This window comes from Nematostella vectensis, chromosome 12, assembly GCF_932526225.1.
Source record: "Nematostella vectensis chromosome 12, jaNemVect1.1, whole genome shotgun sequence".
Classification (NCBI taxonomy): domain Eukaryota; kingdom Metazoa; phylum Cnidaria; class Anthozoa; order Actiniaria; family Edwardsiidae; genus Nematostella; species Nematostella vectensis.
In genome coordinates, this window is record NC_064045.1 from 4,710,285 (window position 1) to 4,722,925 (window position 12,641).

At 40.0% G+C, this 12,641-nt stretch overlaps 2 protein-coding genes across 2 annotated transcripts; one reads left to right on the plus strand and one right to left on the minus strand.

Moving 5' to 3' along the window:
* Nucleotides 1-304: 304 nt before the first annotated feature.
* On the minus strand, nt 305-10,083 carry LOC5509659 (GTP-binding protein 1). The gene is made up of 13 exons (XM_048720326.1): nt 9,822-10,083; nt 8,181-8,383; nt 7,358-7,466; nt 6,552-6,732; nt 5,544-5,752; nt 5,017-5,060; nt 4,621-4,716; nt 4,047-4,083; nt 2,827-3,028; nt 2,161-2,305; nt 1,778-1,960; nt 1,454-1,589; nt 305-921 (listed from the first exon to the last, which is right to left on the minus strand). The coding sequence occupies exons 2-13, from the start codon at nt 8,346-8,348 to the stop codon at nt 617-619; spliced, it is 1,815 nt and encodes a 604-aa protein (XP_048576283.1). The 5' UTR covers nt 8,349-8,383; nt 9,822-10,083; the 3' UTR covers nt 305-616.
* Nucleotides 10,084-10,318: 235 nt separating this feature from the next.
* On the plus strand, nt 10,319-11,684 carry LOC5509641 (josephin-like protein). Its single transcript, XM_001630082.3, has 2 exons — nt 10,319-10,651; nt 11,209-11,684. The coding sequence occupies exons 1-2, from the start codon at nt 10,401-10,403 to the stop codon at nt 11,510-11,512; spliced, it is 555 nt and encodes a 184-aa protein (XP_001630132.3). The 5' UTR covers nt 10,319-10,400; the 3' UTR covers nt 11,513-11,684.
* The last annotated feature ends 957 nt before the right edge of the window (nt 11,685-12,641 follow it).

The window sequence follows — 12,641 nt, forward strand, 5'->3', positions numbered from 1 at the left end:
CACCAGGGCTGACTCTCTTCACTTTGGCGCCTGGGATCCAGAGGAAGGATAGCCCTTGTGATGCATTAATCCACCTACACGCACAACCATTTAAAATACCTTAAAAAGTTTTGGATTGGTTTGGCTATTTCTTCTCCGGTCCACGTGGAGATCCTAGGATGTGTTGGTGTAAACTGATAGGCTACACCCGTCTTTGCCCGCTCCTCCGAATGTATAATCAGTTCGTGCTTTCTCTTGGAGTTATAGCCCGATATTCCCCACACTCCTCCCCCTGCAGCCCTGCTTTTTGGTAAACGCTGCACACTCGAGTTTTTCCATAGGTTTATTTGATTTGGATATCATCTCTGTCTACTCCAACCTACCAGTTTGCTTCTCTGTTCCACAGTTTAGCGAGAAAATCGAAGGTAGAGAAAGTACCTGTCCGTTATAAAGATAACACGCAGACAACAAATGAAATAGGATATAATTTAATGAGAGCTTTGTTTCGGGCTCCCGGTGGCCACTGCGCTCATCTGCGCGATTGATTTACTCCGAGAAAATAACGTAATGGACGGTGGGGAAGAAAGGATTATCGCCCTACCGCCTTATCGCGTGATTACGGGAATATATCCAAGATTTACTTTTTCGTCCTCTGAGCGTCAGCGGTTGAACCAGACACATGCGCATTGGCGCCGTGTCTACCGGGCCCCCTGTGTTTGAGTTTGCCTGCGATCTGAGGGGGAGGGTGTGCGTCGGGGTCTATCCTAAGAATCGTCCCGACAGCCTTTGTTCGCCCTTCGCGGAAGATCATTCTTGAGTCGGGTTTGAGATATTCCGGCTGTTTGATGAAGCGGAATTTTACAACAGCTTTGTCCGCAGTACGTAGATGCTCCTTGCTCATTTCAACGATGGTTGCAGTTTGCCGCAGGGGACCGCAGTGGACTGGGAACAAAAATATACATATTTGTACAGGAAAATTTTAGAGGAAGGAATCATCAATCTCCACCCCCCATGCGTGCTCTAATATTCCACCATGGCCTGATATTCGTGTTTGTAGTTTGTTATAAGTGTTTGTGGTAGGATTCTCCTCAACCCCTCCCCCCCCTTTCTCGTTACCTGTTTCCTAGTATTTGAGGCTGATAGTTGTATGCTACCAAGCTCCCACACTACAACCCTGTTTGCTTGTGGACTCTGGTTGTGTGCATTGGACATGCAATGGGTATCAGGCGATATCCAGGATTGCCTGAGGGAGGGGGGGGGGGGGGTGCACAGTCATAGGTAAATGGAAAAAAAGTATTTGAAGATTCCTTTATAAGAAATGACCCACTTTTTGGCCGCCAAGGGTGGTGTGCGCGCACCCCCCTATTTACGCACCTGGGTATTGGCAGCTTGTGTCTGTATAGTAGCGTCTCTACCACCTCACACCTCAAAAGGTTCAAGCCCATCCTATTCCCCTGCTTGCTCTGGTACTTACTCATTGCCTGGTATTTGCAGCTAATGGTTGTAGGGTGGTGAAGAATGAGTACTTCCGCTTCGAACTCCCAGCAAGCCTGAGGTTTCAGTCTCTTGTCCAGCATCACCATTCCTTTACGGATCTGAGAACGCTTGATCTAAACAACAAAACATCGAGGAACAAATATATTACCCTAAAAGTACAATATTCAAAAGATCATAATTTAAAATAAAGTACAGTGGTATCATTGTCAAGCAGTCACCTGAAACTTGGCCATGGGTACATCGTCAACCACAGGGATCCTGAAATAACACAGGAATCCCAATTACAGGGTCGTAAGTTTACCTTCTTGAGTGAGAACGAGGCTGTCTGTCCTCCCCGCACTTCCTTGACGGGCATTCGCTTGCGGTGAATACTTCTGATGGCGACCGGCTGAAACTGACCGAGAGGATCTGGGCCGAGCAGCAGAGTGTCGTTCAGTCGGATGATTCCTTTCATGCATGTCCCAGAGATCACAGTGCCGACGCCCTGCCAAGAGCAAACGAAAAACTCTCGAGTGAGCCACGGTCATTCATAGTAACAGTAATGCTTCATGTGAGAGTATGCGAGACAAGTGAACAAAAGGCAATTTATTGTAATACGAATTGGTACCGAGGCATTCATGAGAGGTTACTAAAACACAACAAGTGACATTTTCCCGCCAAAACCACAGGATGCCCGGGTCTTACCGGTACAGAGTAGGTGTCGTCTATCTGGAATTCCGTCGGCTCCTCGTCTTTACTCTCCACTCGGACACTCAACAGATTAAGGAACATCTTCAGTAGGTCTAGATTCTCCCCGGTCACGTTGGACACTTGGAAGATCGGACACACCCTTCGATAAAGAAACATACGATCATCAAAATATTTAAACCCCACACAACATTCAATTTGATCAAACTTGCAAGGGCGCTAGAAACAGAGGCACGTCGGGGAGTAACGCGGATTATGCAACGTAAGATGACCGGGTTTTCTAGTCAAACACGGAAAGCGCCTCGCAAACAAGGCACAATTCATTCGTGGTTTATTATCAGAATATAACCTAACAGCTCCGATCCTACCGCCCTTGTTTGTGTTTGTAATAGGCGAATTGCACTAAAAAAATCACGCGGCAAACTCGCGCGCGCTTATGTTAGAAAGTTTCTTTGTCAGAAAGGGCTTATTCTTACTGAAGTATCCTTTTTTTTATCGCTCTCTGGGGTAAAGGGCGCTGTCCTTTCTTTTTTCTTTTTGCTTTAATTGGCAACTCAAAAGCATGTGATTTCTTAGAGCAAGCCGCCTCTCGAGCTCTGTTGCTTCCCTAGGTTGTCGAATTATCGGGGAGTTCAGTGTGGTGAACTTAAAGTCTTGGATTACCTTTCTGATATAAAGTTAGTGGCCGAGACCACCACGTCGTCTTTGTTCTGAACCACGACTGGGATCTTACGGCAGCCAGGTGACTTGAGAATACGAGCAAGGAGCTTCATTGTCTCTTGTAGTACATTTGGTGGGCACATGTCTATTTTTGTGACGACCACAAACACTGGTACATTCAGGGCGAGAGCGAGGCCAAGGTGCTCTAAAGGAGAGATGAGATGGTTAACAATGGTAAATACAGGGTGAGGGCGAGACCAAGGTGCTCTAAAGGAGAGATGAGATGGTTAACAATGGTAAATACAGGGTGAGGGCGAGACCAAGGTGCTCTAAAGGAGAGATGAGATGGTTAAGAATGGTAAATACAGGGTTCGACCAAGGGGCTCTAGAAAGGGAAGCACAAAGCCTTTATCAAAACCCTAGTACATTCATGGGCGGGAGCTAGGTGCTCTATAGCAGCGATACAAAGTTCTTATTAAAACTCAGTGTGTGTGTGTGTGTGGGGGGGGGGGGGATGGGGTCTGTTGGATGAAAGTAAATATAGAATGGGAATTGGGGATTTGCGCTAAGATATCACGTGACTGTTTGGGTGGCCAACTAGCGCGTACTCAGTCTTTTAGAGGCAAAATAACAGCAACAAAAATCAACTTTAAAACTTATGGAAAAAAGCCAGAATCCTTTCTTTCCTGAAAAGGTTTAGTTTCATTTAAAATTTTATTTTTTTGTCCTTCTCTGGTGTGACGGGTGCAGTAATTTCTGATTTTTTTGTTTGATTGTTTTGTTTTTCATTTGCCACCCAGAAAGGTCACGTGATCTCTTAGCCCGAGTCCCCTATTGCTTAAAAGCGGTAGTATGGTTTTCTTATAAACTGTTTGTAAGCAGGGCCATGACAGTTAGTGGGCCCCTGGGGGCATGTGCCCCCTCCCAAATATTTTTAAAAATTATAAGGAAATGACCAGTAGGTCATTATCCAATATTTCGAGACTGCTACAGGAGTTGTGAAAAAAGTGCACTAATGGCCAATTATAGAGATAAAACTCCTAGATGGTGGTGGGATATGGGATACAGGCGTGTTCCTAGGATTGGCCAAGGGCAGTCATAGGTATCATATAGATAAAGCATAGTATTTGAAGATTCCTTAATAAGAAATGACCCACTTTTTGTCCGCCAAGGAGGGGTGGTGCGCACGCACCACCCTGTGTACGTGCATGGGGTATTTTTACCTTTGGTCATGCCAATGATTCCAGCATTAGAGCCTACCTATTAACCAATAACAATACAGCATGATGTCGAAGTAAGGGAGACAAACAAAGATGGTACACAGATTGAAACAACAATGAAAACTTCATTGAATGATCATGAATGACTTTATAGTGATGTAAACAGACTCTACATCCCAACAATTCTCATATAAGAAAGAAATACAATAAGAAGCAGACCTGGGATTTCTACCAGAGTGAAGCTGAGAGGGGATTTAAAATACATATAAGTGGAGGTAAATTTGAGGTACTATTTTATACTTTTTTTGCTTTTTTACCAAGCACAAACAAAATTAACAACCTATGATGAAACATAAAAGCTGTTTTTGAAAACTGTCAGCTTTCCTGACAGCATTTACTTAGGAAAGTGTGGAAATGTTACATAATTTCCAAAATTTATTCAAAAGGAGAGGTACCTCTTGGTCTTCCATTAATTATTTATTAAATAATAATTAGATTAATTAATTAAATTAATGAAATTTAATTATATTTATTTATTATTTATTTATCAATTAAATAGTGAGAGCACTATACTCACCATAAGCATGGCAAAGTCTGGTACGTGACCGGTCATACCAAATATGGTTGTCTTAAGGTATCTCTCGTGGCCGGCAAGGTCAATGAATGTAATGACCTGAAGTGATAAAAAATGGATTCAGTGACATGCTAGGGAAAGCTGTTTCCTTATATTACTGAAAATCCAGGAGATTTTAGGCTTCAAAGACGTGTTCTATTCTTAGTAGGCTTAAAATGCAAAGTTGTTTCAATTTGAAGGCCAAAACCCAGATTATCTGGGGCAATTGATTGGTATTTGGTCTTTTTCACAACACATAAAACAAAAACAAGCATATAGAAATGATCTGTCATTTCATTCTTTTAATTCTTACAGTGGCTACCTTTTAAATTCCCTCAGGTTGTTGAGAACAAAATTTACCTTGGAAGATTCTTTACATATCTTGGCCCAGTCAACATTTGCCCCTGATGTCAACACAATAATATCAATCATGCAAACTTGATATCAACAAAACATCTTCTGAAATACACAAAACTAGTCAGGACTGCATAAAAGGGTAAAACAATGAGGAAATAAATCAAACATAGGTTGGATTTTTATGTGAAACTTCTGAAAATAAAGTAGAAAATGTTTTAAGGCATCCTTTTTAATCTCTGGATCTAATAAAAGCTGGTCCGTGCTTTAAACATTGGCAAACTGCAACTTATTGTTCATTAATTTCATAATTTCTATATAGTATCTCTGGCTGTAACACGTGAAAAATATATAAATAAAAATCTTGTTGTTTCCTTTTAGCATTAACCCCTCTATCAGTTCCTCCAATGAAAGCAAACACAGTGCTCATTTATTCCCCTTCTTAATTCCTTGCTAATTGCAGGGTTGCAACACATAAAAACAAACAAATAAACAACAAAAGTTGAATGTTGACGAGTGTTGTGTCATCTCACCATGCTGTTCTGCCTTGTTGACAACTTGTCCAGTGTTATCAAACCCAAGGATGTCATTGCCCACACTGCTCGTTCTCCCTGACTCCATTTCATGCTTGTGTCTGAACAGCCTCTGACGAGCAGTGCCACGCCCATTGTCGAGCTCCCCATGCGTCAGTACTCCTAGTAGGGTGCTTTTTCCTGCATCGACATTACCCACAACAGCCACCCTACCAGGGAAATATACAAGAGTAAAGAAAGTTTAAAAAATTTTATCCATGACTTCTAGCCAGGACCAACCTGTAGATACTAGTGCTGCAGGTATGATCTTGTTTAATGACTTAACCAAGGAGCCAGAAAGACTGTACCCATAACTGTCCATCTCTGCAGCTAAAACAATGAGGCAAACAAAAAGGCTTAATGCCTTTTTTTTATTATTTTGTGATTTTGCTGCCAGCAATCAAAGTTTTTACCCCAGTATATATTCAATATTTTCTGGTCTTATTTATTCACATCTGCCTGTTAGATTTATGTGGTCTAAAGCTTTAAGCATGGGAATTAGGATACTTTGTCAGCGATTTCTTTATAAAATAAACAAAATAAATTCCCAGTTTGGGTTATGTCGGATACTGAACTCAGCAAATAAAATATTTCCAACCTTATAATCCAAAATGTCTCCTGCCTTCTGAGATAGCGAAATCCTTTTAGTTGCCTCTTGTTATATTTTCTATTTCTCTGGTCTAAAAACCCTAGCAATCGTTGTTTTCAAGTCTCAAACAATGGTACTGTGTAACCATAGCCTCTTTAGTGTTGGTGACAAGCCCGAGTCCTCTCCGAACCCAACTTCATATCTAGGTTCTATATAAAATAAGAAGGGAGTGAAACAACGCTCGATTCCATTGTTCAAAACCTGCCTAGTTACGGCCAAGTTTGTGATGTTGGTATGAGACATGATTGATTGACAGCTCACCTTCTAGATACAAAGTTATATACTGACTGCTTTTCTACCCTAGCCCCATAAAACTGTACCTGACTTCCATAAAGTCGTTCTCATCCATCCGCACTCTCACAAGGTACTCCCCCACTGTCCCTAGCTCTGCCGTCTTTTCCCTTAGCAGCATGGCATCCGCATTACAGGCCTCTGCAAGGGTCTTAAGGGTGGCAACTGATGCATGAAGATCCTCAGGGTCTAGACCGCTACTAGTGCCATCTGTTGGGGTGGGCAAATCTCATTTCAGTAGGACATCATATTTGAACACTTCTAACAGGCTAGAAAGAACATTGTTTTTAAAAAGGTTCAAGTGGGGTGGGTGTATGCAAAAACACCACTGAAAATGACAGGTGGTAAACCATCCAATCCATTTCCATTCACTCATTCCCACCCACGCATTCCCACATAGCTGTCAACCCAACTTGGACAGAAATCTTGTGAAATCAGGTGAAATACAGTAAATATGTAAAAAAACAAAACAAGGTAGACAATGTGGGTGAATACAGATAAATGCATGAACATTCTAAAAAAATTGGCTTGTGATGAGGTTTAAAATCTTGTGACACCAGCATAATCCAGGTGAGTTGACAGCTATGACTCGACCGTGTCTCGTTGCATACTTTATTGTTCATGACATGCTATGACATCATCTGTGCATGTATTAGAGGACAGATGCATGCAAAAATTAGATCTATTTGTTAATTTTAAGCTCTGGGTCCACTGCTTTCTACCTTAGTTTATATGAGAGTTTCCGGATATTATCCTTGGTTTATATGAGATAAAAGATACTCGTCACCTCATGCAGCCATTTCTGGATTACGCTGGCCTATTATAACAGACTTACCACCTACGCCAACCTCATATATTGTCTCCCCATGCCCTATGCTCAAGCGCTGCTTCAGTCTGCTCAGGAGAACATCAAACCCAAGCTCATCTGGGCTGACAAGAGCAAGCTGCCAATGGAAGAAGATGAGACTAAGTATAGTGGAACCTGGCTAACAGCAAAGGAATGTTTGCTAGGACAGAATGTTGAATAAAGAACATCTACGAATAGAATGATTAAATCCATTTCTATATTTGTTACTTCAACAAATATGTCACATATCTATTTTCCACGGGTCACATATCTTTTCTCCATAAATATATGCCAGATATGTATCAAAATTCTGATATAGGGTATATTTCCCTGACAGATATGTCACATTAAGTTGCAACCTCTGAAAATCTCAAGGCTTGAGAATTTATTGGGGGAAGGGGTGGGGTATATTCATTTTTTGGGGGAGGGGTGGGTTCGGAATTCCCTTGCTGGCTTTTGCCATATAGAAGGCTCTTGTGCACAAATCCACAAGGGTTTTAGATAAATTGCTCTCGTAAGGGAATTTTTTTTAATTATTCAAATAGAAAATGGACAAAAGGTGGATTGCTAAAAAGCGGTAGATCTGGTGCTCAATGTGGGAGGGAGGGTCTAAAATCTTGAGACTCCCGCCTTATGCGGGAGAGTTGACAGGTATGTAAGACATATGTGGCATATACCACTACCACATATTTCTGTTTAGTAAGGGCCCACCCATCCCCTTCTCCTCTGAGGTCCCAAAGTCTGATGGCTCTCTCGGTATCAAGTAATTCTTCCAGATAATAAATATTAGACACTTAAATAGCTAGCATACCCGAGGATCTCCCAGATCATGCTGCCCATTGACGTCCTCCTCCTCAAACAGTTCATTATCTGTATCAGGCGCAAAGAGGTTTGTTGCGCCATTAGTGGTCGCGCTGGGATCATGCACTGTCGAAGGAAGTTTTTCCTGAACATTGATGTTTTCTGTTGCTGCACTCATGATGGATGGCAATCTTTGTTTTTCAAAGAAAATATCTGTAAAAAATTACAAATAAAAAAATAAAACAGCTGCTGTTGTTGGTTATGGTTATCATTATTTACAGCAATCTCCATGTTGGTCAATGAGAGTAGATGGCTTTAAATCTACGGAAGCTGTAACTTAATTTCTAAGCAAGACTTCACAGAATTTTTAAATGGTTTTTAAAAATGTTTAGTGTAAATTTATAGAGAACTCTTAATTCAAAATGTGCTTGTCATATCTATGTAGGTTTTAAGGATTGGGGTTGTTTTTGATTGAAAGGTTGCTATCAAAGGCCTTACATACATATTATCTTGTAGAACATTTTTTGTAAATAATTTTTAGATTTTAAAATAGCATATTATTTGTACATTACGCAATTCAGCTATTTGGTTGCCATGTAATTATTACTAAACAATCTATCTATCTATCCATCTATTTATCTTACAGCATCAAGCTTAATGCCTCAACTTCACTTCTTTGTAAGCATGTACACTATTGCCTCCTCTTACAAGAATCACAAACCTTTGGCAGATCTAAATCACAGTTAAAATGGAACAAACAGCCCAAAACAAGCAAAAACAAAATAAAATATTCTTATGTACCTAAACTATGAAAAAAGGTAGAAAGCTGAGCAACAGAATAATTACGCAAATAAATTAAGAAAGATTTATACAAACCTCTAAGATTCTCCTCTCTATTTAAAATATTCATCAAACATTAAACTCTATTTTGAATATCGTCATACTAATCACATACTGATATTAAGTCTTAGCTATGTTTAATGTTTGTTTATATACTTGCTCAAATTACAAAGGATTGCATCAGTTGGTATGTGAGAGGGACTGAACACTAGGCCTGGCCTTATTAGCCATCATTGCATCATTGACCAGCCCACTTGTTCCCATGGTAACCAAAGAAAAATACCCAGACCAGTCGCTGTATACAAGCACTGAATGCTCCAAAACAACCGAATATTGTAATTCAGACACAGCGAAGTGGGGAAACAACTAGCTCAACACACAACAAAACAAAAATTTAATCCCAAACTCTGTGGTGAGAGACAAAGGCACTACATAATGGCGCTCTACCAACTGCAACACCCCCTCCCCCCCTTAAAATTAAACTTAAATCAGCAGCTAGAACATCACAAGACATTCATATCTCATGGCTTCTATATGGCTTCTATTATACTAAGCAATTGGTAAACATATGAACCCTTGAAGCAAATTCTGATATGGTGCTGCCTTAATATTAGTTTACGCTTAACATAGAAGAAATTACACAGAGATTTGAATTATTATTTTTTTTTCAGACAATAGAATTAGCATGTTTTTAAACAGCTTATAAAAGTATACTTATCGTAGCTTGGTTAAATATCGTGTCATAAGTACCACACCTAGCAAAACTTGTAAGCATACGCCAAATACAAAGAAAATAAGTTAGAACGCTTACTTCGGCAATTTAGAACACGTCCATTGATGCTCGCGTCCCGGATCTGCGCGGGAGGACAAAGAGGCGATCTCTTTAGCTTGTATGTGGGCTTCTAACGATTATAAATGGTCACCAATACACACCATGTAGCCAGAGAAGCTAATGCAACTTGGCGGGCTGTGATGTAATAGCCAAATCCAAACAAAAACAAAACAATTTCCTCGGTAATTTCAACAAGATTTCATCACTTCAGCTTTTTTGAGCCTAGCGGGCGCGGGGGAGCCTGGGGACTAATTACCCCTTGTTTCCAGTCTCTCGAGGTTAGAGATGGATATTCGATTTTCGGCCTTCAAATTTGCGCATTTATCAGTTCAGATACGACTGAGTTATCCGATAACGCTCTTAAAAAATAATGGAACACATCTCTGGTTTAAAATTTTCTGGTCTTTGTTAAAAGTTTAAATTAATTTCGCGCGGCCCCAACTCACAGCGTACAAAATTTGTCAGCGGTTTTCAATCTACAATGACATAGCAAGAAATCTTTTGAGCGGGTATTTTCTGGCATATTTTATTTGGATGTTCCTGCTGATTTGAATTGTTATGGAGAATGGTTCAATTTATCACGAGAAACAAAACCTTATGTTGTGCGCCGTCCATGCGCTGAACAACCTTTTCCAAGACCCCAATGCGTTTAGCAAAAGAAGTCTTGATGATATTTGCTATTTACTTGACCCAAACTCCACTATCAATGCCCACAAGAATCCTTTGGGCCTCGGGAACTATGACGTCAATGTTGTCATGGCAGCTGTCAATCAAAAGGGTTGCGAAGCTGTCTGGTTTGATAGAAGGATGTAAGTAGTTATTGAATTTGGGTGAGAGGGTAGAGCTGGGGAACAATACAAGGAACATTCAGTGTGGTAAAGGGGGTTATAGATCACATTTCATTGACTGAAAAATGTCCTTTTAAATTGTTATATCACATTTCACAGACGTCGAAATGGACAACTTCATGTTTCTCGAAAAATGGCCTGGCCAAATCTCATTTCACGAAAGTACCCTTCACCACCCTGAACATTAAGATAATGGTACAGCCATGCCCCTAATGGTCATTTACTTATAATTTTAGAAAAAAAAGACTGGGAAAGGAAAGTAGTGACCGTGATCTCTATTTGGTTAAAAAAAATCACGGGCCCATTCAGAACATAGAGGATAAGGACATAGGCCCCTTAGCAAGGGAGAAGAGATGTGATTCAAATACAGCCAAAACATAAACATGGCCTCTGTATGACTCCATGTGATAGGTTTCTGAAAAGTCCCCAAGCTTTATATCTTATTAAGCTCCTGAAAATGCATTTATATAGGTTCATACATATGTATAATTTCCTGGGTCTCCATCTGTTTTTCATAGGAATCCTGATTGTCTTGATTTAGACAACATCTTCGGCTTCATAATCAACACACCATCTGGTATGAATATAGCTGGGATTGGCCTTCCTATCAAACGGCCCCATTGGTATGGAGTAAGAAAGATTGGAACATGTTACTATAACCTGGATTCTAAACTTCCCTGCCCCAAGGATCTTGGAGATAATAATCAGATGATCCATTTCTTGAATGTCCTGTTGGCAACAGAGGAAAAGGCTCAGGTCCTGATTGTTGTAGAGAAAAAAATCTTTGAGAGCAGAAATTGGAAAAAAAGTCAGGGAGAATAGTTATTTTGAGTATGCAAATTTTAAATATACAAATATGTAGCCTAAAGATCAGAGAGATTTCATTATTTTTTACCATCCTTGTTAAAGAATGCTTATTTGCTTTGCCTTAATTTGTTATTGTCTACAATTGATAATACAACAGTATGTCTGTTAGGCAACGTCCGGAAAATTACCTGATGAAAGTGGACTTTTTTTAAACTCCATATTACATATTGACATCGTTACTGCAGCAGCGGCAGCAGAACAGTCCCAAAAGCTGGGGGGGGGGGGGGGGAGTGGCTGGAGGGCTGGAGGGAGAGGTTTAAGTTGGCAAGGGGGGATGGCTGGGGAGGGGGTACCTGGGTTTGACATAGAATACAGATAAAAATGATACATACAGTTAAAAAAAACATTTTAGTATTTCTTTTTTCAAGCAATCGATATATACATGTAACACTACTTTGGAACATGTTCAAACAAAAGGTTCATGCAAAAAATACATCCCCTCAGAAAAGTGTGTGTTTTTGTGGCCCCCATGAACTTGCCTGTCTACTGCCCCTGGGATGTCCGACCACATACTTTATATGTATAAAATCCAGGGTATAATATTGCAGTCATAAATACCCATATGGCCTAAACACCAGCACAAATATCAAAGTCAAATACTTGAGCATGGAATTTATGAAAGGAGTGACTACCAGTCTGTGATATTTATATGACCTATATAATTTTTAGTTCAGAGTTGTCTCGGCTGCTATGGCAACTGGAGAATACCCTTGACTGCTAATACATCTTCTATAGACTTAAAGCCGCATTGTCAACAGTTTACTATGTTATATTGGATATAAATGAATAGAAATTGATGCCATCTGCTTCAAAGGCCAATTGATAAATAACACCTTTATTCATTTTCTAACCACAACTACAATAGATCCTGATTAAGTTATGATATTTGGTGTATGTACACTTTTATTAAAACCTGGAAATTCAAAAAAAAATCCTATAAATATCGCTTCCTTAAATAACTGAAACTTAAAATAATCTTATTTTTCCCAAGAAATATTTACATTTAACGCTATTGATAATTAAAATCAATAACTGAAAAGCAAAATTTTTTCTTGTTTGGAACACGCGGCGCGCGTATGGCGCG

What these genes read in the sequence shown, in the direction of transcription:
- LOC5509659 (XM_048720326.1), bottom strand. Translation starts at nt 8,348, where the DNA reads ATGAGTGCAGCAACAGAAAACATCAATGTTCAGGAAAAACTTCCTTCG. An exon ending in TATGTAAAGAATCTTCCAAG is followed by an intron (nt 4,717 to 5,016) that starts GTAAATTTTGTT and finishes TTATCACTTCAG; the next exon opens with GTCATTACATTCATTGACCT. An exon ending in CTGCAAATACCAGGCAATGA is followed by an intron (nt 922 to 1,453) that starts GTAAGTACCAGA and finishes TTTTGTTCCCAG; the next exon opens with TCCACTGCGGTCCCCTGCGG.
- LOC5509641 (XM_001630082.3), top strand. Translation starts at nt 10,401, where the DNA reads ATGGAGAATGGTTCAATTTATCACGAGAAACAAAACCTTATGTTGTGC. An exon ending in GTCTGGTTTGATAGAAGGAT is followed by an intron (nt 10,652 to 11,208) that starts GTAAGTAGTTAT and finishes TGTTTTTCATAG; the next exon opens with GAATCCTGATTGTCTTGATT.